General features: G+C 37.1%; 1 protein-coding gene across 1 annotated transcript in view; it reads left to right on the top strand.

Moving 5' to 3' along the window:
- The window catches only part of LOC128989523 (pericentriolar material 1 protein-like), an 83064-nt gene that overhangs the window by 29988 nt on the left and 28194 nt on the right, over positions 1-24882 (top strand). Inside the window, exons 11-26 of the mRNA XM_054411420.1 lie at positions 3088-3238; positions 3791-3915; positions 4191-4276; positions 5064-5233; positions 5268-5361; positions 5891-6062; positions 6525-6600; positions 7214-7313; positions 8404-8483; positions 9178-9317; positions 10264-10369; positions 10998-11134; positions 12686-13206; positions 15285-15452; positions 16762-16886; positions 21992-22170. Coding sequence (XP_054267395.1) covers positions 3088-3238; positions 3791-3915; positions 4191-4276; positions 5064-5233; positions 5268-5361; positions 5891-6062; positions 6525-6600; positions 7214-7313; positions 8404-8483; positions 9178-9317; positions 10264-10369; positions 10998-11134; positions 12686-13206; positions 15285-15452; positions 16762-16886; positions 21992-22170 — 2430 coding nt within the window. The remainder of the gene's footprint in view (positions 1-3087; positions 3239-3790; positions 3916-4190; positions 4277-5063; positions 5234-5267; positions 5362-5890; positions 6063-6524; positions 6601-7213; positions 7314-8403; positions 8484-9177; positions 9318-10263; positions 10370-10997; positions 11135-12685; positions 13207-15284; positions 15453-16761; positions 16887-21991; positions 22171-24882) is intronic.

A 24882-nucleotide genomic window follows, 5' to 3' on the forward strand; every position in this document is an offset into this window, starting at 1 on the left:
CAGGGTAGCCGACGCCTTATCCAGGTATCCAGTGGGCCTGGGGCCAAGTGATTTGGGTGACGAAGCCTGTCTTGACCCAACGGGGGTGGCTGCCGTGGAAGGTAGTGAGCTGTCGAGGGTGACAAGCCATCAGTGGACTCTATGCCGTCAGGTGATGAAACTGGCGCGTCTACACTCGTTCCTGGTGATAATGAACCGGACGAGGAGTTTATTAAAGATCGATGGTACGAACGTATGTTCGCATTGGTGACCAACCGGCCCGGTAGGTTTAAGAATTACTGTGTTAGGGCTGGGCAGTTATACCGCTCGTTTGGCAATGCAGAAAACCCAGTCTGGAAGATGTGTGTTCCCCCTGACCGGGTGCGAGCTGTCTTAGAAGAGAACCACGATTTACCGACGGCAGGGCATCTGGGTGTTAAGAAGTCGATGGCCCGGGTGGCCGTTCGGTATTACTGGCCGGGTTGGAGGGGAGATGTAAAACTCTATGTCCTGAGTTGTCCTCAATGCCAAACCTACAAGGTGGTACAAACGAAACCCGCCGGTAAAATGTATTTCCGACGCCCAAAGGGTCCCTGGTCAACAATTTCTGTGGATCTCATCAGGTAAACATCGGCAGTAATAGCCAGTATAGATGAGTTGACAGTGGGGATTGGCAAGGGTTTAGTTCAACAAATTGTACCACATAATAAACAATTTTACAAAGATCTATCAGATGTAACTTACAAAGATCTATGAGATGTACCAGTGACTTTAAAATAAAATAACACACAAAATACAACAGAAGAGCAAATATAACAAATTTTTGATTTTTTTAAAGAACGCCAAATTGAAAAAATCTAACATACAAAAGGTGTTATTCAGTTTATAGCAGTTAACAAAATTTGATTAATGTCAGTGCAACGATCAGACATTCTAACTACCCCCGCCGCAGCAAACCTGCAGACTAAGCGAATTTTAACTTGTTTAATTAAATTTTAACTCAAATATTTCCATAAATAAGACATAAAATTTATTCCCAATTTAAATAACATTAGATTTAACGAGTGCTTAGGATTGCTGCTACGGGGAAGGTAAAAATTGTTTTTTGACCATACATAAATACTATAGGATGAAATAAATAAATTTGCCTAATTTTATCTATAGGCCTATATATCTATAAACAAGTAAACTACAACATTTTTAATTTTCTCCATAAGAATAACATGAGAATTTTTAAATTACACTATTTTTGAATTTTCTCCGTGACCGTTAGGCGTACAACAGCGCTTCAATATACTGAATTAATTCTTTATTTAAGCTTGTAATGGGTCAAAATTATAGAGGGGTTAAGGTTTTATATTTATTATTTAATTATCGGTAGGCCTATACCTTACCTGGTTGGTGACAGTGGTAAACCTATCATGGTAAGGTAAATAGGCTGTTCTAGGCCTATCCTAGGGTTGAAGTAGGGATAACCTCACTTTTGGCAAAATCACTAAAGACACTATTTTTGAGATTCACAAGTCACAGTATTGCATCGTTGTGTACAAAACGAGTGATAAACCGTTTCCGTGTAACCCCCATGCCTAATATACACCTTTGGGAAGTACGGTCAAAGTTGTTGGTTAGGCTAGGGTGGTGAACCGCGATCACCAATACAATATCACTACATAACATGCATACACTTTGTCGCACACTAAGCTACACGTCACGGGTGGAAATTATACTTTTTGTTTAAACCAGAGACGATATTAAAGTTCCGCAGTATAATTTCACAGTCGGCGCAGGTGAATAACAACAGTAACAACATAACCTGTACCACTAGTCGGCTGTCTTGGCATTGTGTTGTGACAGCGCCAATTTTGAACTCGTGACGTCACCGATCAGCTGGGAAGTGAATCAGCTGATTCCCCATCCCTAAGGGGTTAGGGAGGGGGAAGTAGGGAAGATCCCTTGTGGGCTAGGGATGCGACGACATTCTAATTCTGCGATTTCCAGTGTTAGGACGTGTCTTGCTTTGAAAGAGTGATTGCTTTAGTGATTTTGCTAAACGTGTGCTTTAGTGTGTCAGTGAAGATCCCTGGAGTATACAGGTAATTCGCCGGCTTTATCTTAATAGTGTGTACTATTATTTTTTATTATTTAGCGATAAACCCTCATTTTATCCTTTTAGACATAAAACTCACGGTAGGATCTTTGTCGGGTGTTAGAACTTGTATAAGTCCGCTTTAGCGTATGCTAGGGCTCCCGTGGGTGGCAATAAAGAGTTTTAGGGATACAAATTTCGTTTAATATTGTGTTTACAATATATATTGAGGGTGACGGGGTTATAGCGGGTATTTTGCCGGGATATTCAGTAGGTGTTTAACTGCTGCGGCAAAGCGGGCAAAGTTGAACCCGTCTCTGCAGGTCGTGCAAACACGAGGTCGGGTGGAGCACGCTAAGTATATTCAGAAGAAATATTCTAAGTGTTGAGGTTGACGAAACTGCAACATTAAATTGTTTCAAAATTTCGTTGAATGGTTTTTCATTATTTTTAAATTTAATTTAATTAGCTGTTCCCAGGTGTGAACGATGATGATGGTACAGTAGCGTTGTTGGTTACCGGTACTGAGTTCACACCTGATTCACACTACATTTTTGCGTAAATACAAATCTGTACCTGTGCTAGGTTGTTGAGTTAATTAAATAAATTATTTTTATCTGAACCCTGGAAACTTCCCAGCACGCCGACTTGAGCGATCCGCTGGCGAGAGTTGGTGACGTCTTTCCCGCTTTAACTACGGAATAGCGCATATATTCCGAGCGGGAAAAACGGCACGTTACAAGCTCTACAAAACGGTTTAAAAGAAATTGCAAATTTTTTTGTTTATAGGGTCAAAAATGGGGAAACCCACCCCATAAAACCCCCCATAAACCCCCGTTCTCATGGTCCGATCATGCTGGTTCGCAAACTCGTTCAAATAAACGTAGGTATAAGCAGATTGTTATTGTGCATTGTATTGCAGATTGTTATTGTGCATTGTATTGCAGATTGTTATTGTGCATTGTATTGCAGATTGTTATTGTGCATTGTATTGCAGATTGTTATTGTGCATTGTATTGCAGATTGTGCAGATTGCCGGCTTGGAGGACGAGGAAGCAGACACGTCAGAGGTACAGAACAAACTGGACGAGTTACAAGCCAAGAAACACAACATGGACCAACTGTTGGCTCAGTTCTCCAATCTGCACACTAATGTGGCCAACAACGTTGCTGGTAAGTCACTTTATATCTTGTGACACGTAAGCTGGCACTTGACCGATCGCTATTAGCCTAATTCTAAAACATTATGTGGCGTCATGCGGGTTGCATCAACTGTCCTCGCGACTCAACCCCATCAGTCAGCAAAAAGTTTGCAGTCTGGTCTTTTCCTTACCTTAACCCTCGTTCTGCCTACACAGCCCGCGTGTACAAGGTGGCACCTGCATGCCTACTGCCATGGTAATAACAGTAGTAACAAACATGTAAACATAAGCTCCATTATAAATTAGTGCTACAGCTGTTTCGGTTTGTCGGGACAGCGGTGTTGCCACTTTTGTCTTGCCGCGGCCTTGTGCTAGAATGGGCTATGGTCACGCTCATCTGTATCTCAGGGTGTAGGACAGTTGGTAGTGCATGTTTTTAAGAAGTCCTCTCTTACTACTCTATAAAAATAATGAGAATTTTTATTTTGTGTTTCTTTGTGCTTTTTTTTTTGGTTCTTCATTAATATAGGGCTGAGTTAGTAATTTAATTTATACCTAAGTATAGAATTGTTTGTCCACGCAGATGAACTTAGTCCTGATGAATGTGAAAGAGACGTGCAGAATAAAATGGCAGAGTTGAATGCCATGAGGGAGTTTCTCTCTACGTTGCAGAACAGTGCTTCTCAACTGAGACCTGCCTCTCCCCAGGTGAGCTTGGTACACATTGCGCTTATGTCAAATACGTCCTCAAATGGACACTTTTAAGGTTGAATCTCATTAATTCAAATTATCAGAACTTTGTGAATTATTCTTAAAACATTTTATTAATTTTTTTGGTAGGCTACTGCTGATTTTTAGTAAAAAATATAAGGCATGTTTTAGGGAACAAAAGTAGTATTTGTAAAAATTTGCAATTTTATAAACAAAATCTCTATCAGAGTAGTAAGACTAATATTTCATTCATAGTCTTTTTTACATTCCAGGAAAGAGTTGTGAAAAAAGACTCTCGTGGAGGATCTGTGGAGAAGTCCAACACACCTACAAATCAAACTCTACATGTAAAAACTCAGTGAGTATTGATTACTTGATTGAAATCAAATTGTTTATTAGTTATGTGCGTTCTACATCAAATCATGGCATTCCAATGTATCAGCCTACATATTATTGTACAACAAGGCATGATAAATCAATTGATAACTGCAATGACTACCAAAAGGTCAGTCTATTTTAAAACATGGGTCTTTTGTCATGGAGACTTTGTACAGGCTTCATAGTCAAAGAAATTGTCATCAGCTTTCAGATACTATATATAACATCATGCCCGGTTTATTACTCTGCGGTTTGGACCTAACCTTATGCAATACACCCTTTTTTACATAAAAGTATAAATCTGATAGGTACAGTATGTCTTTGTTAGTATCATTGACCACCTTTAAAAAAATCTCAATATGTTATATTACTCTGTTTTGTTTAAGTAACGTTTTAGTAGAAGAACCGTTTTCTATGAACATCCAAAAAATATCAAATCAAAATAGTGTATAATTAAAGAGAAATCCAGGAGGAATTTAATATCTGTCCAGAATGTAATCATAAATAATATTTACTGATGTTTTTTGTGTTGAGTGTTTGATCCTTGTTATGTTATCAAAATTTAGGCCTAGGCCTTGTTTTTTCCAAATAAATTTACACCCTATTACTTAAGTTGTTTTTAGTAGATATTTATCAAAGAGAGCTAAATAATAACAATGAGGGGGATACTATACTATAATTCCTAGTCAGTACACTTTTAAAACCTCGAAATTCTGAATACTTAATGTAGGCCCTAATGATGGTTTTAAAATGGCTGCAATTCGTAGACAACTTAATGAGGCAAAGGCGAGGCTTCAGCAGCTGCAGAACCTGTTGCACACGGTAGAAGAGTTACGCAGCAATGGTCAGCCCATACCTGAATCTGTGCTGCGGCTAATGAATGGCTCAGAACACAGCTCCAGTCCTACGCAGCAAGACAGGTACAAACACAAGTTTAGTTGTTTCTCCATTACAAGTGTAGTGTTAAGTAGAAGAGCTACGCAGCAATGGTCAGCCTATACCTGAATCTGTGCTGCGGCTAATGAATGGCTCAGAACACAGCTCCAGTCCTACGCAGCAAGACAGGTACAAACAGAAGTTTAGTTGTTTCTCCATTACAAGTGTAGTGTTAAGTAGACAGATTAATTCACTAGAAAAAAAAGAATTGTTTTTATCGTGCCAATGCATTCTTCTACACTTAATATGAGTGAAAGTATACACTTGTTCACTTGTTCTTCAGTGTATTGATTGATATTCTTATCCATATTTGTATGAAACTAACTCCTGAAATTCCTCCAAATGCAACAGTTTTTTCACAAATTTCTTTACCAATTTTAACTTTATAATCGGTTCATGATTATGAAGAATTGATTGTATTTGTGGATGTCTTCATAGTGTTGGTATTTTACTGTCAGTCATTTCAATCAATTGACCGATTTGTATATGTTTGTTTTCCAACTGTCAGTAAATTTTTTCTCTGGATTAGACTTGCTGTATCATACTCGTTCTGTAACCAGGTATCCGTTGCTGTCAAACATGCAATAGTTATCAGTTCTTTTTAAGTTAGTAGTAGATTATTAATTTAATTTAACCACAAGCTGATGCTACAATCTAGGTCGGATATGTCGTCACAAGATCTGAATGTATCTCAAGGCCCAAGCGATCGACTGGTCAACTCCAGTGAGCGTGCTGAGATGTTTGAGCGTAGTTGTCGCTCACTCAACTCCTGCGAGCGAGAGAGAGTCAAACAGCAGCCGGCCAACACTGTCAAACATAACAACCAAGAGGTAACAATTTAATTGAAATGTGGTTTTCTACCTGAAAAAGTGTTTATGAAAACAAATATTAATTTGATAATCCATATTTATTATTTCATTTAATAAGGTAGGGCCTATGTAACAAATTTAAACATTGGAAATCATATATGAGTGTAAAAATTCATTTTAAAATGTTAGATATTGATTCCGTACACGTTGCTTTGACTGCCTCCAAACTAAGCTAGATTACGACTCGGGTATCATCTTGTGGCTTACAGATGGATAGAATATCTACAACTGTGGTTAGACCTCTCTTTATCCACTAAATTCTTTTATACTCCTACGGCAAGTTGACCTAACTCAGTAGGTGATTGTTTTAACCTGAAACCATGCAGTTAACATATTTTTCAAACTAAACTGTATTTAATTTAAAGCTTGGTTCTAGCTTCAAATTATTGAACTATCGAATTTTAGAATTTTTTTGTGTTTTAGGGAAAAGTTGGGATGAAAATTCAGCTCGAAGAACTCATCAGAAACCAAGATCTTAGTTTACCTCAACCATTGCAAAGTGCGTAAGATTGAAATTTATTATTATTTATTATTACAGTATCTAATTTAAAAGCTACTGTTTTAAGGAACAAACTTTAATTTGCAGCCCCCTGTTTTTTAGAAGTTAAATGTTATAATCTCTCTGTTTATTGCACACCATTGTTAATGCATGCTAGCATGCACATCTTCCGTTCTGAATATCATCTAGGCCATTGAATACATCTCAATCCTCTCATAGCTCTCCACAATTCCTCTTCTTCTGCCATCTGCCATTTCATTCTTCTTTTTCACATCGTTTCATTTCTCTCCACATTATCCTTCCATCTTCTTCTAGGCCCTTTGTCTCTGTCTTCTTCCCTCGATCACTATTATTTCCATTATCCTAATAATCCTCGATCTTTTTGCATGTCCCAATAAACCTAGTTTTGATTTTTCTGCTCTCCATTTGATTTGTCTTCAACAATATTTCTTCTGATCTCTAAACAAAAATATAGCAAATTTGGCACTTAATTTTCTTTGCCACTTTTTAATGCGTTTGTTACCTAAAAAATAATGATAATAAGACAATAGCTATATGGTAACTATTTGACATTTTTCATACATTTATGACAGCTATGTCTTGTGATATTCAGGTTCCAGTTTCCAAGAGCCCGGCAACGGCACCACTATCGGCACTTGGGGAGGTTCCACACAAAGCACCTTGGACGAGGGATACAACCCCGACTACTCTGGGTGAGGTGTAGTTTTGAAAGTATTGTGTATGATGTTTAAGTTTGTAAATGTTGTAAGAAGACGTAACACTTCTATCTTCCTCAGGAGTAACAAACAATATCTTATAATGGTTTTTGGAATGCTTGATAACTAGCTGTAGCTTTTAATGTGAATGTTGAGTCAACGGTATTTTAATCAAACAGTGTTAAATTTCATATACGCTATTATTGATTGGTTGGTTTTGGATAAAACTTTATTTGATTTTCCAAAAGTAAAAATGTATATTTACTAAATAGTAAATATACAGTTCTCTATTCTCCTTTGTGCATCTTCACTTCTGTTATTAAATCTGAACAGTCAAGAATTGATTGTAATTGTAAGCAATCCAAATTCAATCATTGACTATTTTCATTCATAGTTAGTCGGACACTCCCCATCACAGCTACGTAATGGTTTGATGATTTGACTGGGACGGTGGCGTCGTCCTGTAATCCAGCTACTAGGAGGTCACGAACTGTGGATATTTACAGGCATGCACTGTGGATGCGATGCTCCCTGGTGTGGATTAACGTCCGCACTAGTGAGTACTACGACTATCCGCAATACTATCCTGATAATTAGATCAATTTGTTAATTACAAGGGAAAAAATGTGGTTCGGATTCCACTATAAAGTGTAGGTCCCTTTGTTGCCATTGACTATATGGGCTATTAATTAACAGCTGTGTCTAAGGAACATGTCAGCCTTAGTCAGTAACAAGACTACAAGATCGTGCCACTCATCTTTCACTCATATTTGGGTTAAAATACACACATAGTGGCGTCTCCATCTTAAATAATTGATTGATTGATAGATTGATGTCAGTCATATCCCATTTCAATCCCGTTTGGTTATTTCAACACACCACAGTGCATAATCGGCATCATAAAAAATTATGAAGACAAGAAATATCTTGTGGAGAAAACTTTATGATAAAAAACATTTGAAAACTCTACAGACCCACCTTCATGTGGTCACAGTTATTAAGTTTATTTCAATAGGCTTCAAGATTGTTGTGTTAATAAAATGCTGTCGTCTCACAATCTAACTTTAATATCAAACCTGTATTACAGAGACATGACAGAGACAACCAGTGTGAAGAATGCTCCCAGCTGTAGACAACCTCACAACATGTGGCGGAAACCTTCCTCAGGTTAGCACCGTCTTGTCCCTACTTGTATTGGAAAGTATATAACTTTGAAATGTAGCCTTATAGTGTGCTTGTTAGAGTATATTAAGCACTTGATCTGTTCAATGTATTAGGTTCAATTAATATTAATAATTTGTTAAACCCGAAAACTAAAACTATATAAAAACAGAGATAAACGCAGAAACTTTGGGTTTTTTTTCAACAAGGAGAACTCCATGAATTACAATAGAAGTTTCAGTCTCAAATTTGTATTAAATTAATTTAAAAATTCGCAAGTTGCAACAATGATGCACCTATTGACTTAGCTTTAAGTTTTAAATTTTAATGCAAATATTTTACAATAGTATGTCAATTTGCTGAGTATTTAAATGTCCGCTAAAAACTGACTTGAATTTCATAGAGTAGCTTCCCTATGCCCCAGCCAAAGATGTATCAATCTCAAATTGTTCTCTTTCACAGAAATCCTTGATTTGATGTATATTCCACACACAGGCCTCAGTTTTCATGTTTAAGGGAATATCCAAAATTAAAAGAACTTTTTAAAAAACACTATATAGCGTATCAACATTTTTTATCAATATATATTTTTAAATCTGTTTCCTATGTTGGATTGAAACTAATTGTTTGTTGTAGTGTAACAAAATATTTTACTATTACTAGTTTAGTATTACTAATTAATGTAATGTTGAACTGTTAGGCAGTGCGTCAAGGTACAGCTGGTCCACGCCCTATGTGCCACAGGAGGTGAGGAGGGGAGGGGAGAGAGGGGACAATGTACCAACTGCTGACATCCCTCCTCAACCTGACACTCACTGGGTCGTTCAGCAGATCAGTCAGGTATCTTGCACAACTTACTTACTTACTCCTAGATATGAGTAGATAATTGGCCGCACCACAGACAAGTAAAGATACAGAGGATACATTGAATGTTACACTTAAGTCGAGTCTAGCACCAGTCGCTTGTGTCTAGTGAAAATTCTATTGGTCGTCCCCCTTCACCGTGGGCCTGTGCGCCACAACTGCTGTTGCAAACAATAGCTGTTCGGGCGCTTCCTGGCTCGGTACTAGTGTAATCCCCCCCCCCTTCATTCCAGAGCTAAAGCATTTTTCCTCTGTATCTTACTTCTCTGTTGCCGCACAAACAAAGCTTTGCCTCTCTCCATCTCCTGAATCTTCCTCAGTTGCCGCTTTTGAACTGTAAAATAAAGAGGATAGCAGCTAGCTTACCTTTAAGAAATACAGGTTGGCCATAGAACACACACAATATTGTCAATATTTATTTACACTCAGTAACTCACACATTACATCTGAATCCTTATGAAGTGTTATTAGTTCTCTGTTGTGACTCTTCTTCCACTTTATCTTTCACAACGTCATCAAAATTTATTTTAAATTCCCTTTTTTTTATCAAATATGACTGATTGTTTAAGACTTATGATCAAATGCTACAGTTACACAAGACAAGGTAGTTTAATGTTTTTTTAGGGATCATTTGGGTCATCTTTCATCACAACCAGCAAAAAAACGAGGTGTTTTTAGTCAGACAGGGCATCATCTTGTTCAGACATTTTTGTTGTGTTTACCTACCCTCTATTTGTACTAATTGTTTTTTCTTTAAGAAATGCTTGTTTTTGTTTTTATTACCATACAGCCCACTGTAATGTTTCTCCTCACAAGTTGTAGAAGAGACAATAAAAGGTGTCAAATAACAATTAGGTTGTTATGCAAATGACTGATCGAGTATGTTATTGAACCGTCCTACTCATATTCCAATGTTGTTCAGTTACAGAGTCAGTTACAACAGATGAGTGGATTGTACAAGAACTTTGTAGAGAAGCAACAGAACTCTCCTCCACCTTGGCTCACACCACCCATCTCAGCAGCATTGGGTGAGTGATCAAATCATGATCTTAGTATAGCCAGAATATGCAATCCTTATTTCAATCACATTGGCCTAAATAAGCTGTAGTTTCTAATATTGGTAGATTATAGATGTAACATAGAGGAAGGAATTTTTGTGGTATACCTAAACGGGAAAGAGACCAGTCTTGCATGAGAAAAACAAAACTTTACACTATCCACCAAAATTAGAATATCACGTTGAAGTTGTATCAATTTCACTGTTTCAATTGAACCAATCAACTCTATGTCCAACTCAAACCTTACTTGGATGAAAATAGTGTCAATGACAGTGCAATAATCTAATTATGTATAGTGTAATGTTTTGTGTTTTGTACCAAGTTAAATCTTTCTCATTCATGTACACTTTCTATGGGTAAATTATGCTGTTATAGGGTTGAGTCTAACAAATTTAATATGGTACAGTACATTTTTACAAGGACAAAATATACTTTTGTCCACATTTTAAACACTTTTCGTTGTATTAGGTTAGTTTATTATGACTTATTATTTGTTTATTATGAATGGCTGCAGTCGGCTTCTACAAACTCTTTTAAAATGTTTATTTCCATTTCAAAGCCTGGTTTACGCTTATCGCTGATTTCAATGTGTGGACAGGTCCGTATTGCCAGTACATTGCGTCTGCAGGCCAATGGCAGCAGCAGCAGTTGTTGGTTCACTCCTTGAACCAGTGTTGCCAACTGATTTGGCACCAACAGCATGAATTGGCAGCACTGAAAGAGACCCTTGCGCAGGTATCTTACTTTATCGTATCAACTCATTTCTTTCAATCTTATAAGTTTTTGAGCACCAACTTCTTCTGTTATCATTAATAACTTAGTGTAATGTAATTAAAATGAAGAGTGCTAACTTTTTCTTTTAGTTCTATTGCTTTAAAATCAGTTTTGGCTCTTGTTTATTTATTATTTTATGTATACCGAATGAATAACAAGTATAACTATTCCAGATTTTGATCCAGCATGTCATTTTATGCTCAGAAAAACATTAACTGCCCCATTTAAAAATTTTGTTTCCATTCCACTATTGAATATTTTAAACAATTTATCTATCAGTACAGCTCACTACCCAACTGAGACAATGTGTAGAAATAGTTTTTCCAATCACAAAGAGTCAATCTGTTTTACGTTGGCTGTTTTGTTTCATAGTTGCTTCCATCCTGATATACTTTTGTCTTAAACAGTTTATTATTGAGTTGGTGGCACATTCGGTATCGTAACTTTGAAACCAAGGCAGTGATGTTGAGGGTTAACGTCCACTTTCAATCTACCAGTATTGTTAATTTCTAGATTGTATTGGTACTAAGACTGACTTGCTCCTTGCTTTGCTTGATAAGTTCTATGAGCTTCATGATTCCAGGTTAAAAGGCTGCCAACTTTTCAAGAAATTAAAAAACGTACAGTAGAACCCCTCATATCCGACCATGATAGGACCGGGCCATGGTCGGAACGGCCAAAAGGTCGGATATCTCGAGGAGCATAACCTGCAGTCTCTGCTACTTCGGTAATTGTCTCCCGCGACCATGGCAACCACCATGAGTATAACTAGTAGTCATTGCGATTTCGGTAAACGTCTCCCATGACCACAAAAACACCCATGAGCATAACCTGCAGTCTCCGCAATTTCGCTAATTGTTTCCTGCGATGCGACCGTAGCACCAACCATGAGCATAACTTGCAGCTTCCAGTCCCCACAACTTCGGTAATCATCTCCCGCAACAACGGCAAAACCTGTTATCAGCGACAGTGATAATTGTCTGCAGTGATTACGGCAACATCTGCAATCAGCGTTTAGGTCAACCGATCGCGCTCGTCGTTATCGCCCCAGACGGGAAACAAGTAGATGGTCGGGCATTGGGTTGGATATGGGGGTTCTACTGTTAGTGAAAAATACCATAAAGGTGTAACCTAGACTTTTCTATATAACTACATCCTAAATACTCACCATGTCCTTATCCCATTTCCAAACCAATCTTCTTCCTAGCTGAAGATATTTTGTTGGAACCAAATCATCAACAAAATTAAACATTTTTGTCTTATTCTGATTTGTTTAAAGAGCTAATTGCATTGTTACTCTGATCTTTGAATCCAGTTGTAGATTAATTATAAACACAAGTTTGTCATGACCTTTGCTGAAAAGTGCTATTTTTAGTTAATTTTGTTTCTTGTTATGCAGAAGATTATGTTTTGTTAATTGATATGTATTTATACAGTTTATTTTTGTGTTAATAAAGCACTTTTTTAATTTCATTTAATTTCATTTCATAAACACAAGTTTGTATATTTCAGTTGCACCACCAGAACCCAGAGGCAGCTCAGTTCTCCCCCCAACAAGTGGAAATTTCATCCCCTCCCTCCAACTTGGGTCGAGCGCACAACCAGAACCACAACCACAATCATGGGGCAGTCAAGCCATCCCTCGCGCCACCTGCCGTAGTGTCGAGCGCTCACTCCCTACCTAACCTAGTCTCTCCTCAGTCGCCCCCCTCCCCACCCCCTGTCAACAATCGTAACCTGTTAGCTTCTCCCACTGCGACAGTTCTGTCTCTCCCTCCCTCCCTCAACACAAACCCTGCCAACCCCAATATATACTTCAACCCCCATACCCAGTTTACAGACCCCAACTTTATCAACCTGTTTCCACCCTACGGAAACAATCTGAATTTTGAGTTTCCATCTCCAGTTAATTTTTTTCCTAACCCTCCGGAACAGTTTTTGCCGTTCCATCCGCAACCACAGCCTGCCACTACCCTGAATAACCAGGTTCCCCCAGGCAATAGGGCTAACAACTATTGGGACAATTTTAGAAGGTAATTTTTATCAACAGTTTTTTTTAAGTAAATATAATTTTGTAAAAAGGATTTTACTTGTGTTGAAGGTTTTGCAGCAGCAGTTAAAATCTCCAATTGCAGAATAGTGATAGTATTAAAGTTTTTATAGAATTAAGTTACCAATTTTGTAGCTAAATTAAAATTGTACATATTTTTCTTTATCTTTCATAATTTGTTCCTTGTAAATGACTAGTTTTTAAATGGCTAAACCTCTCATACTAGTATTACGTTTCTTGCCACTTTTCTTTTCTTATTTTTTAATCGGCTATTACCAAACTGGCCTCCAGTTTTCAGTTTCATCCTCCATTTACATATTATATTTTCCTCCCATTCAGTTTATCAGTCCTCTCACCTACCCTTCTCTTCCCCTGCTGGTTTAACATATGCACAAAAACACTGGAACTGAATCAAAGGTTGGTTAACTTTTAAATGGTTGGTTTGATTTGTGCATGTGTTCACCAGAGTTGCACTTCCACCAAGCTTGATTTAATAGCGTCACTAATTCAGTTTTGCAGTAAATAGTCATTAACTGAGAATTGGTCAGAAACTGTTAAAAAATAATCCAAACTTAATAAAACGTTCATTAACTGATTGCTTTTAACACATAGCAACTGAAAGAAATTTATGTTTAGCTTCAATCAAATTAGGTTGCATCAGTCTAGATCCAAAAAAAGTGTATGTTGCGAGTGTGCTGTATGACTAGGTGTTCTATGCACACTATGGTTTTAGATGTATAAAGTTTTAGAATGTGCTGGCTTAACATTTTGAAGCTATTATTTGTTGTTTGGATTCCTGCTCTTCTAGGAGGTTTAAAATGTGAAGTAGTGATGGTTTTTTTTTCTATTTTAATTTGATCTCACACTTTTACTAAATACATGTTTTAATCAACATAAATAGCAAATTATAATATGTAGAGATGTATGTGTGGGAACCAAAATTTATCGATACTCGATACCGATACCTTAAAAAATTGATTAGCTATTCTCGATACCTATAGCAGCAATGAAAAAATTTTACCAGCCAATTCAAATCCAAACCCTTCTAAACACATTAAATACAATTAGGCCTACTATATCAAATGTAAAGAAAGATCTTAAAAACAAATATGAAAAAGAAAATTGTATTAAAACCAAAGGTGTGCCAGCATACTATTTTCTATCAAGCCAAGCTTAAGGTAATATAGAGATCATCTCTTGTGGTTGTGGAAGACGTTATCTTTGTCTCCTCCAATCGCGGCTAAATTCTGATCATCTCCCACGGCTGTGTAGATATCATTATCTGGTGCGGTCATGGAAACCTCACTGTCATCATGCGGGATCGCAACTAAATTGGTAACTTTGCAGATGTGTTGTGTATTGACATCGACTTTTGATGATCGATATCAATGTCCAATCACTGGTGCTATTGTGAATCAACACAATCCTAATTATATGTATTTACCATGTAATTAAATTCACTCATAAATTTTATATTCTATACAATTATAATAAACGGTATCAGCATTCTGACACATACTTTCTCCCATAAGTTTGTCAACAACCTTTATCATGTGTAAGCGGATAGAGTAAATATACGGAAATGGGATTAGTACAATTTTGATCAGAATTTAAAGGAGGACATACTAAATTTTTATCAAAATCATTTGGCCCATTTTTGGTGAAAATCCGATTTTTGGGGTTTTTATGGGAAAATAACATAATTTACAATAACTTTTGAATCGTATTTTTTACAGAAATGGGATTTGTACCATTTTGTTCAGAATATAAAGGACTATAACATAACGGGGAAGTAGCTATTACCATTGACTATACACAGAACCAAAGCCTTTATGATAAACAAGTGTTTAATACCACTTTATTTTTGGTTTTAGCAGCAACAAAAGTACTCATTTGGCATAACCAAAATGTTATTTATGTTAGGAGTGGGTCTGAGTGTAAAGTTCCATTTGCTGTGAGCCTGTTTGTATGGCAACTAATTCAGTAAAACAACTGGAAATTTAAGGCAGATTATGCTGCAACGACAATATTGTTGAATGTTGACCATTCGTATGTTTGCAGCTACTCTCGCCAGAATCTTCTTAGCAACAGTGGTAAAAGCAATGACGGCCTGCAACAACAACAGCAGCAGCAGCAACAACAACAACCCCAACAACAACAACAATCACAACGCACACCCATGGAGAGGTTCCTCAACACAGATCATGAAGGGCTGCCTCCACCTCCTAGGTGAGGGACATTGTTGACTAGCGTTATACAAAATATTCATATCTTGTGATTCAACCTCAAAGTAACCTTGTTATGAAATAGTATGTATATTACCTATGGCTATTTAAAAAAAAAATTGCCTTTTCAATTCAGTTCTAAGAATTGAAAAGATTCGCTTAACTTAACAGTATTGTTTGCTTGCTTAACAGCATTGTTTTGTTACTTTACAGTACAAGTTTGGCCCAATGAGGTTCAAGGATTGAGAGAAAAGATGTAAAATTGTAAGGCCGACCACACCCTGCAACAGTCGAGGCGAGACATTTTGACTAAAGGCGTCTTGAACGACAAATAACACATGGGCGTTTACGGAGTACCATACACTGCAAGATGCGAGGCGGAAAGTCGCCTTTTGTAAAAAAAAGAAGCAGTCAAAAATTAGTTTCATCGAGATTCGCTACTGTCCCGGTTCTGAGCATGCGCAAGGTCACTTGACTTTCACCAATCTGGACTTGCTATATGTCTAGTGTCCACGCGGTGTGCGTGGCCTTGCCTCAGCATCTGCTGTGTGTGTCCGCTTTACGACAAGGCAAGTCGAGAAAACTGCCTCACGTCGCCTTGCCTCGCCTCAACTGCAGCAGTATGTGGCCAGCCTAATTATTTGAAACGGTTAAGGCCAATTTAATTGATTATACAATGAGTGAGTGGTTGGGACAATGAGTCATTGCATCACAATCAGTGGCAGTGAGAAGTTATAAACGAAAACATAACCTCTCTTAGACGTTATGAGTAGTGATTGTTAGTATTTTAAAAACGGTCGTAGGTAAAGTAGTGTATGCAACTCGCGTAATTAGCCTTTAAGACTATCTTTACGTGATCGTTGTGTAAACTACTATTTAAGAATAACCTTAAACAAAATTGAGGTAAATTCATTATATTGTATACGCCTATTAAAACCTGATGTTTCAGAAAATTAATTAAAATGAGTTCCCCAAATTTTCTAAGAATTTTTGGTCGAGCCAAATACCTCAATTTGTTTGTTACTTTCAAGCAAATTGGTCTTCATTTTATTTTGTTTAGTTGAAACAGCTTACTACAATTTATCAGCAATTAGATCCGGGTTACTAGACTTTTTAGTGTTAACGGTTTTTACATTTTTTCCATATTTTATGGCACAAAAATTCCTAACCAAGCTAAATGCACGCATTCTTTACCTTCCAAGTCAATAGTTTTTTTATTTTATTATTTATTTTGCACAGCTTACAAAGACAAAATCTGTTTCAAGTTTATTAGTTTTTGATTGATTGTTTACTGTTGTATGGTGTTTGTACAGGAGCAGGAAGGAGAGGCTGGTGCGGGGGGAGGTAAATCAGCTGATGACAAGAGCTCAGGTACACCAGGAGGAGGGGGAGGGGGAAGCTAGCGGCCACCAGTACAATTTGTCTCTTCCTTCACATGGTAGGTAGCATGCCAGTTCTCTACTTTGTTCTCGAACTATTTTATGTTTACCAAGTAGTTTGTAGTCATAGTCATTTGATTATATATTTCTGAAAACACAACAACACCTATAGTGAGACAGGAGGTATGTCTCTGGTGAACAACTGTGAGGCTACACGCGGTGCTAACAAACACAGTGTGACTTCAGTAACTGTACATATATCTGATTTACAGGCAGACAAGTGGTGTATTCTCCAAACAACAACACCTAAAGTGAGTCAGAAGGTATGCGTCTGGTGAACAACTGTGAGGCTAAACGCGGTGCAAACAAACACAGTGTGACTTCAGTAACTGTACATAAATAAATAAATAAATATTTCTTTATTGTCAGGTAACGTTTTGAATCATAGCATAGCTAAAAAACAGATGACATTTTCATGATTAAAAACTAACCTATACAATAATATGTCTTGTGCCCTAAAATACCTTTAAATAATTTGTTAAAATTTGCTGAACAATTAAAGTGAAACATGAATTTCTATGAATAGTAAGAGTAAAACAAAAAGAACTTTGTACAAAATAAAAGTCATATTGTTTCATTAGTTTCGTAAAGGTTCGTAAAGGTTGTTGGTCATATTTACACTGTAATATGTTTTACTTCTCAGAAAATCAGCAAGGCTGCTTTTAAAAGATTCATTATGATTTAGAGTTGTGGGTAGCTTATTAAAAAGCTTTTTTTCCCATATATTTAGGAGTTTTTTCTACAAGCTTCAAACAGTGTCTCTGGTATTGAAAATTATTCTTAAATTTGGTGTTATAAATGTGGTCAAAGTTTTCACAAATATAGTCATCAAAATTTGACTGCACCACTAACAATGTTTTGTAAATTATTAAATTTGGAATAGTCATAATATCCAATTTTCTAAAAACTGTTTTGCATGTTTTACATTGTAAAAAGGTCATAATTCTTATAATTTTCATTTGAATTTTAAACACTCTTTCAATTTTAGAGGAAAATCCCCAAAATATCATCCCATATTGTGCTATTCAGTAAAAGTATGCATAATATAGCATGATAGAAGTTTTTAAATCCATGGAATTTCTTAAGCACAATATTTGAAAACAAGCTGAATTTTATTTTCCAATACTGACTGAATGCACTTACTCCAGGTCAAATGTTTATCAATATACAGACCTAAAAATTTTACATTATTATCAGTTGGTTGGGATTGATCAATGATTGCAACTGATTGAGGTGTACAAAATCTTACAAATTTGGTTTTCTCTTCATTCATTTTCAAACCATTGTTCTCAAACCACTTCCTAATTCGGTTAGGCTTTCTTCAATTTTTTGTTTTAATTCATAATTGTTTTTTGTTTTTACTACTGCAGTAGTATCATCTGCATAGAGAATTAGATTATCTGAAACATTTTTTGGAAGGTCATTAATGTATATAATAAATAGAAGTGGCCCCAAAATCGAACCTTGAGGCACACACTTTTTAATTTTTGCCATTTTGATTTTGCTTTTATATTATCCTTACAAATGACTGTTCTCTGATGGTGATTATTTAGGTAAGATTTTAACCATGATACTGAATTACAGAAAAGGAATATAATTCTAGTTTTTTTATGAGTATATTGACACAGTCAAACGCCTTGGATAAGTCACAAAACACACCCATTGTGTTATGTGACCCATCCAAGGCCCATGACACATCCTCAACCAAGACTGAGAGTGCTTTCATGGTGCCTAGACCTTTCTAAACCCAAACTGCTTGTTAGAAAAAATATTGTGGGTTTCCAGAAATAAAAATATTTTATGAGAAGCACATTTTTCAAAAACTTTTGATAATGTTTGTAATAGTGAAACCAGACTATAATTGTCTGGATTTTGTCTCTCTCCATTTTTTAGAGGTTTTAGTTCAGCATATTTTAAGTTTTCAGGTGTGACGCAAAATTCTAGGGGGGGAATAAACTAGTATTTACCAAAGTCAGGCTAGGCCTACCCCTAGAACAGGCCACACTCAAATTTCTTCCCCGGAGTGCTCAGAAGGAGCCGAGAAAAATCCAGGGGTCGATACGAAGTTGTCACGGCTTTGACTAATCAATTTTTTTAAATTTAATCGAAGGCTCAGAGCTCTAGAAGCGCTCAGGAAATCCTGCAGACACTCAGTAGGAGCTATTTCATCCTCACCTTCGCTAAAGTGTTTTGGTAAATTTTGCGTAACTTTTGGATTAACTCTGTAGGACCGACAAGTATTCTATCTTAGCCAATTTGATAAAACTACTTGTATTGAACTTTAAACTGTTTGGCTAAAGACGTCTATAAATAATATAAAATAGAATATAATGTAAAAAGCAATTCCTACAGAGTCATCAGGGCCCAATCAATATAATTGAACGGAGAATTTAGCGTGATATGATTTAAAATAGATTTAATATTCGCAGCTGATTGTCAAATCAGCCTACTCCCAGACTTGATTCTTTCACCTGCCAAATACGGGGTTTAGAACTCAGATGACAAGTCTCGGGGAATTAAACGACAAATTAACTAAAATAAACGGGATCACATCATTTTCCGAGTTTTCAACTGTCCGAGTTTGTTAAAAATTACAAAATATTTGAAAAATAATTTGTCCAAGTTTTCAACTGTCCGAGTTTTGATAAATAACTAATAATAATCAGATAAATCAACTGTCCGAGTTTTCATTTGTCCGAGTTATTAAATTATTTAAAAAAATATCAAAATATCATTTGTCCGAGTTTTCAACTGTCCGAGTAGGGGCAACATCAAAATGTGACACTGCGCGCCGAGACTAGCGTGTCTAAAGCGCCAGTTCAGAAGTCGATGTGAACCCCTTCTGTGAAGGAGTCAGGCATCGTGCGAGCCGCGAGAGCCCCTCACGTCGAATTAAGAAAAATTATTTTATTTTTATATAAGACTAATTTTACAATTATTAATTATAAAATTAAACTCTCATTACCTAACACAACCAACCAAACTTGCTGATAATATAAAATACCCCCGCCATAATTATATTATCAGCAAGTTTGGTTGGTTGTGTTTGGTCATGACAGTTTAGTTTTATAATTAAAAATTGTAAAATTAGTCTTATAATAAAAATAATATAATTTTTCTTAAGTCGACGTGAGGGCCTCTCGCTGCTCGCACAATGCCTGACTCCTTCACAGAAGGGGTTCACATCGACTTCTGAACAGGCGCTTTAGACACGCTAGTCTCGGAGCGCATTGTCACATTTTGATGTTGCCCCTACTCGGACAGTTGAAAACTCGGACAAATGATATTTTGACATTTTTTTTATAATTTAAAAACTCGGACAAATGAAAACTCGGACAGTTGATTTAACGAAATATTATTATTATTTAAACCATACTCGGACAGTTGAAAACTCGGACAAATGATTTTTCAAATATTTTGTAATTTTTAACAAACTCGGACAGTTGAAAACTCGGACAAATGAACCTCACCCAAATAAACGTACATAATAATTATTTGTTAAGCGAAAGGATTAATCGTAATTTTGAAACTAATTAGATAAAATAAAACTGAATTATAGCCACCGCTAGTCAAGGTTCAGGCAGGAACTGGCAGGTCTAGACTCAAGTAGGTAAAATCTAAGCTATTAAATTTAGATTTGTCTAATTGAATTCTGAAACGAAATTGAACGGAACGAAAATAAAGTAAATCGTAGAAATGGCCTAACTATAAGAATAGCTAACCTTCGTAATATCGGCAATCGACGTATGGAATACGATGAACGTAGAGTGTAAGGTAACGGCGTTGTTAACTGGTCGAAAGCGTGCGAACGAATATTCCTGTCTGAGTAAAATCCTTAAGTACTACTAGAACAGCTGATCGCGAATTCACTTGTTGAGCTGGTCTAGTTTTTGTCTGTCGTCTGTCAACAAACAAACACCAGTTTGGGGTAATGTCGTCGTCAGCGTTAAATATCTGTAAAATCGGCCGGTTTAACTTTATTTGGTGGTATAAATATGTAGTTATGGGTGTGTATATGTACTTCACTGTGATTAAAAATAGGCCTACGTTCTTTGACCCACAGCCCAAGCTATGTCCAACACATAGGCCTAGGAGTAGGCTATTGTGGATAAAATTCGGGTAAGTTCTGGTGTTCATTTATTCGCAGTACGTTTTTACCCCCCCTTAAAATTTGGTACCTTACACAGGAAAAATACTATTGAGGAATGATTGGTTTATAATGATAGAGAGTGGTTCTGCAATGAATTTAGAAGCATTTTTGACCAAATTTAGTGGTATTTCGTCCCAGCCTGATGACTTCTTATTCTTGAAAGAAAGATTTAATAATTTTAATAACATCCTTCACGTCTATAAATTGAAAGTCAAATTTTGTGGTCTGCTTTTGATCTATTGATTTTATAGTCAGTTGTACTGCCTCACTTTCAGAAGAGGAAAATCCAACAACACCTATAGTGAGTCAGAAGCTATGCGTCTAGTAAACAACTGTGAGGCTACACGCAATGCAAACAAACACAGTGTGACTTCAGTAACTGTACATATATCTGATTTACAGGCAGACAAGTTTTGTATTCTCCACACAACAACACCTATAGTGAGTCAGAAGCTATGCGTCTGGTGAACAACTGTGAGGCTCTACGCGGTGCAAACACAGTGTGACTTCAGTAACTGTACATATATCTGATTTACAGGCAGACAAGTTTTGTATTCTCCACACAACAACACCTATAGTGAGTCAGAAGCTATGCGTCTGGTGAACAACTGTGAGGCTCTACGCGGTGCAAACACAGTGTGACTTCAGTAACTGTACATATATCTGATTTACAGGCAGACAAGTTTTGTATTCTCCACACAACAACACCTATAGTGAGTCAGAAGCTATGCGTCTGGTGAACAACTGTGAGGCTAAACGCGGTGCAAACAAACACAGTGTGACTTCAGTAACTGTACATATATCTGATTTACAGGCAGACAAGTGGTGTATTCTCCACACAACAACACCTATAGTGAGTCAGAAGCTATGCGTCTGGTGAACAACTGTGAGGCTCTACGCGGTGCAAACAAACACAGTGTGAATTCAGTAACTGTACATATATCTGATTTACAGGCAGACAAGTTTTGTATTCTCCACACAACAACACATATAGTGAGTCAGAAGGTATGCGTCTGGTGAACGACTGTGAGGCTCCACGTGGTGCAAACAAACACAAGCGCAACTACATCGACATCCCGGCCAGGGAGGCCAAAATCAGCCAGCTGAACAACTATCATACTGAACCCAGCGAGGTATGACAATTTAAAGCCTACACTTAGATGTGAATTTTGATCAATTCACTTGTAGTTATGCCTACCAAAACATAAATACACATAAGAAACTGATATTATTGTAGCTAATTTGTGGGTAGGCTGCTACAATTTAGTTTAAGTATAGGCCTAATAAAGTCATTATATAGCTGGCTAGCTAAATGGTATGTTCTTGCATAGTAATGAGAAAGCTTTATCTTAAGAAAAATCTGTTTGTAGAAATTTATGGTTTGTAACTAAGCCCAGCTGTCCTTGTTCATTGGGCTTGTAATAAAATGATCTTCTAAATACTATACAATCCGATGTGTAACTGACTGGGGATACAAATTCTAGACCACTTCTAGATGAGCTAGAGACTTGAAATTTTCGGTGGTTGTAGGTCTAGTGCCCAAACCACCCATAAAATTCCAAAAAGTCGCATTTTCAAATTTTAACCCCCCCGAAAATTCGAATTCCCCCCCCATGTTATTCTTATGGGGAATAACATTAAAAATGGCCGACTTTCGTGTTCCCATCTGAACCACTTAGAAACGTGCTAGAGACTTCAAATTTGCGTAGTATTGTAGTAAAAGATCTTACATTACCGGTGGAATATGCAAAAGTCCCATTTTCAAATTTTAACCCACCCAAAAATCCAAAACGGCGGACCTCTGAAAACGAAAAAACACTTTTTTTTCAACCGGATGTAGCTCGAAAACGGTAAGAGCTAGAAAAGATTTGACAGTATATCCAGGAACAGGAATTAAATTTTCTACAAAACCCTCTTAGGCGTTTTCAGAAAATCGCACTCCTTAAGCTTCAAAAAACGCCCTACTTTCAAAATTTTGTAAATTTTTTTCAAATTTTTATCGGTTTTTGCTATGTTTTCGTACCTAAATAATTATTTTTTGCAAATATTATTAATGTTTCGTATTCTCCTTAGTTTACTTTACATTTCACCCTTTACATGTATTTTCGTAACTTTACTCCTTGACCCCCAAAAACTTAATTTTAATGTGAAAATTTGATTGGTTTTTACCGGTTTTACCAGCCCCATGTTATCCTTATGGAGAATAGCTATGTAATTTTAATACTTTGGTATGCTCATCTGATTAGTTTAGAAACGTTCTAAATGGGATCATCCGTTAATGGTGGAATTTGCAAAAATGCCTTTTAAAAATTTTAACCCCCAAAAAAATCCAAAATGGTAGACGTATAAAAACGAAAAAACACGGTTTTTAATACCGACTATAACTAAAAAACGGTAATAGCTAGCAAAAATTTGAAAGAATCTTCATGAACAGGAATTAAATTTCCTACAAGACACTATTACGCGTTTTTAGAAAATCACACTCCTTCACCTAAAAAAAAAGCCCCACTTTCAAATTTTGGTAAATTTTCTTCAAATTTTTAACGGTTTTTGATAATTTTTCGTACATAAAAAATTTTTTCTTCAAATATTATTAATGTTTCGTACTCTCCTTAGTTTACTTTACATTTCACCCTTCACATGTTTTTTCGTAACTTTACTCCTTGACCCCCAAAACGCGTAGGTCAGTAACGCTGTATAGTCATTTGGTTCTCGCTCTAATTTTTGCTAATGGATTTGGCTACCCATGATTAAGTTTCACTGTCACTTCTTCCTATTTATTGGACTTGTTATTTTGGCGATTTTGCTGCAATTTTCTGTAAGCATGGAATTCTCTTGCGTTGCTGCTGGGTCGTTCCACCAGGGAGATCCCAGATTTACCGAGAGCAACAACGCTCAATGCATGGCAAATGCAACCTGTGCCCTCGCATGGCAAGCATTCTGCGGCGGATTCAGTACCAACGCTATTGACGCTATACTCATGGCGGGCGATAGCTTGTATACACTATCTCGCCGTGAGCATAGCATCACTAACCGGTATCTGTTCCCCGAGGACCTCGCCAGGCACTTCGTGGTTGCACACCATCGTGTTACCATCGAAGAAATTTCTTGTGTTTGGGACGGGTTGTATCCGTTACGAAACGATGGCCTAGATGAGGTGACCTCTTCCTTGTCTTCGGTTTTGGAAGCAGCTATGCCCGGTGACTCCGTTGATAGCGGTTTTTTGTTTACGGGACAGTTGGTGACAGTCGCTTTTTGGCGTTTCCAAGGGCGGCTGTACCTCTTTGATTCCCACGCGGTAAACGAAAACCGTCGTCGAGACATTGATGAGGCGAGAAATAAGGCTAGGGTGTTCGTCTGTAATAGTTTTCGTTCTCTAGCTTCCCTCATTTTGGTGAATTCTGCGTTCGTCGGTGGGCAGTACTCCGTCACAAAAATAAAGTTTTCCGTCAACGAAACTCAAACTGTCCACACGGTCGACTGTTCGGACAATGACTTAACTCAGTTATCAGAATCTGCCTCTGAGACAGTTGTTCAGAAAACCAAATGTCCTGGTAGACCAAAAACAATAAAGCGTGGTCGTCCAAAGCTTTTAGACACGACCCGAGAAGAGCAAGTGGATGCGGCGAAGAAGAAGTATAGGGAGACGCACGCTGACAAACTCCGGGATGACAGTCAACGTTACACTCAAACCCACCCTGAGGTGCACCGAAAGGCTGTTCAGCAATACGACCTGCGTAATCCCGGTGCTTCTGCTGAGAGAGTTCAGATTTTTCGCCTGAAAAATCCAAAAATGTCTGAACTTCGCTATATGCCCGCATCACTTGCTCGGTCCGTAGTCAAAA

The sequence above is a fragment of the Macrosteles quadrilineatus genome, unplaced genomic scaffold, assembly GCF_028750875.1.
Source record: "Macrosteles quadrilineatus isolate MER2022 unplaced genomic scaffold, UCM_ALF_1.0 Scaffold_3__2_contigs__length_128488019, whole genome shotgun sequence".
Lineage (NCBI taxonomy): Eukaryota > Metazoa > Arthropoda > Insecta > Hemiptera > Cicadellidae > Macrosteles > Macrosteles quadrilineatus.